The 2,547-nt window shown below is 37.8% G+C and overlaps 1 protein-coding gene across 1 annotated transcript in view; it reads right to left on the minus strand.

Annotated features, from left to right (window-relative positions):
* Window positions 1-2,547, minus strand: part of EMC7 (ER membrane protein complex subunit 7) — a 19,144-nt gene that overhangs the window by 12,500 nt on the left and 4,097 nt on the right. The window contains exon 2 of the mRNA XM_017539491.2: window positions 473-592. Coding sequence (XP_017394980.1) covers window positions 473-592 — 120 coding nt within the window. The remainder of the gene's footprint in view (window positions 1-472; window positions 593-2,547) is intronic.

The following is a 2,547-nucleotide window of genomic DNA, read 5'->3' on the forward strand; positions in this document are numbered from 1 at the left end:
AAAAGAAATACTACATTTCCATTGAACATAAAAGATTCCAGAAAGAAAGGACCACAGTAGTTTCTAGATCAATGAAGTATCAGACAGGTAATAAGAGATATTATCAAAATATCCTAGTGAAAAACACGTGATGAATGGTATTTCTAATTTAGAAAAATTAAATTATTTCCAACTTAATAATCATATTTCAATTATAACTTCCATGGCGCTTTAGCTCCTATAGTAAGTACCTTTTCTTTATATAATCATATTAGAAGCTTTAAAATAAATTTTAAGCCAGAGCAAGATGCTCAACTTTACAATTTTTTCAATGTTCAGATTAACACAACATGAAGATATTTTAAGTGTTTTAAGGAATAGCTGTAGTTTAAATAAAAAGAATTTTTCATCTGAACTATTAATTCTAAAAGGAATATATGATAAGGTATTCAGTGGCCTAGCTTTTGGCAAAAATTAAATCAGCTGCCCTCACCTCATTTTTCCTTTTGAAGTGATATCCACTCGAACAGGATCAAATCTGTAAGCTGGAGATATAACTTCCACTACATAAGATCCAGAAGGTATATCATGAACCACAAAACTCCCATCTGTCCTGGAAAAATGAAAATCATATTTAGCTACTTCTGATCAACAGCTTAGTCTTTTCTTATCTGCTATTACCAAATCAACTCTCCCAAACAATGACATTAAAAGCAACTGGCAAATAAATAGGCAAAAGTCCTATGCTTCAGTTTCTTTCTTCCCGTCCTTTCCTTCTTTCCCTCCTTCCCTCCCTCCCTCTCCCACCTCTTTCTTTTTTACTGAAGTGCAATAGAGTCTCTCTCTCTCTCCCTGTTTTTCTTTCTTTCTTTTGAGAGTCTCACTGTGACACCCAGGCTGAAGTGCAATGGTGCGATCTTGTCACACTGCACCTTCTGCCTCCTGGGTTCAAGCGATTCTCCTGCCTCAGTCTACCGAGTAGCTAGGATTACAGGCATGCGCCATCATGCCTGGCTAATTTTTGTATTTTTAGTAGACATGGGATTTCACCATGTTGGCCAGGCTGATCTCGAACTCCTGACCTCGGGCGATCCACCTGCCTTGGGCTTCCAAGGTGCTGAGATTACAAGTGTGAGCCACCGCACCTGGCCTTCAGTTTCTATAATTACACTGAATCGGTTCTGAAAATACCCAAGCACTCCAAAGTAGCAGAGAAGCCTAACATAGAAAGTAATTATTTTCCTTCTATGGGTAGAGATGACAGGTGACAGAAACACAGTTCCCATTCTAAAGCCATTTCTTCATTGAATATACATTATTATTACAATATTAGGGTTCAATATTGCCAGTCACCCCAACAATTTCTTACTATTAAAAATAGCATTTTGGCCAGGCACAGTGGCTCACACCTGCAATTCTAGCACTTTGGGAGACTGAAGCGGGTAGATCACAAAGAAGTTCGAGACCAGCCTGGCCAATATGGTGAAACCCTGTCTCTACTTAAAAAATACAAAAATTAGCTGGGTATGGTGGTGTGTACCTATAGTACCAGCTAATCGGGAGGCTGAGGCAGAAGAACCGCTTGAACCCGGGAGGCGGTTGCAGTTAGCCAAGATCGTGCCATTGCATGGGACAGCGCAAGACTCCATCTCCCCCACCCCCGCCCCCCAAAAAAGGCATTTTGTTCTAATTTTAATCTGCATTTTTTGGTTTTCTGTTCTTTTCACCAAATAATAAAAGGTATTTAAGTACATTTGTTCTACTTGTTATACATAATTCCCATTTACTTTGGTTACTAGAAACTTAAAATGTTTAGTTAAAAACATCCATCTTTTCCTTACTGATTTCTTCTAAACTTCCTAGACTTAGAAAACCATCCTAGCAAGAGCTGATAATTTCATTTCACAGATCAAAATTAATTTGTTTGGAAAATGAGAAACTACTATTCTGAGGGGAAAAAATTTTGTTTCAGGAAAACAAATGCTTCTAAACAAATCAACTGTATCAGAGAATTCCCAATATCGTAATAATATATTAAAATAATGGTTCTTAAATCTTTATACTTTCATAGAGGAATGACTAATACTGATGATATCCACAATAGTTACTAAAAAGTAAGATGAAAAAGTGTTACTCCAAAGCACACACTGAACTAAGATGGAACTGCAATGTAAATAAGTTAACTTCTGCCTGGGCTAGACATCTTCCATTTGCCCTCTAGATCCACTCTCCACCTTTCTCCTCTTTGCAGACTGGAGAAAGGAAAGAAAATTCGTTTAGTATATTTTCCCCCCAGCTCTCTCACTGACAGGCAACCTATGACTGGCTGTGTCAAGGGACTGGCTTGTCTTTCAGTGCAGCCCTTTCTTCCCTTCAAGGTTTCAGTAACCTCTATTCTTCTCTTCCTTCAGGATTAGAGGTGGTGATAATAATCTTGAGGTTGTAAGCTCCAGGGTACTGCACAATCTGGCTGTTTCTCTATGCCATTACTATACTGTTTGATCATTTGATCCCTTCATTAAATTCTCCTTGAATTACTATAATTTGAGTGCAACTTCTACTTCTTTT

The sequence above is a fragment of the Cebus imitator genome, unplaced genomic scaffold (genome assembly GCF_001604975.1).
Source record: "Cebus imitator isolate Cc_AM_T3 unplaced genomic scaffold, Cebus_imitator-1.0 Scaffold119, whole genome shotgun sequence".
NCBI classification, from domain to species: domain Eukaryota; kingdom Metazoa; phylum Chordata; class Mammalia; order Primates; family Cebidae; genus Cebus; species Cebus imitator.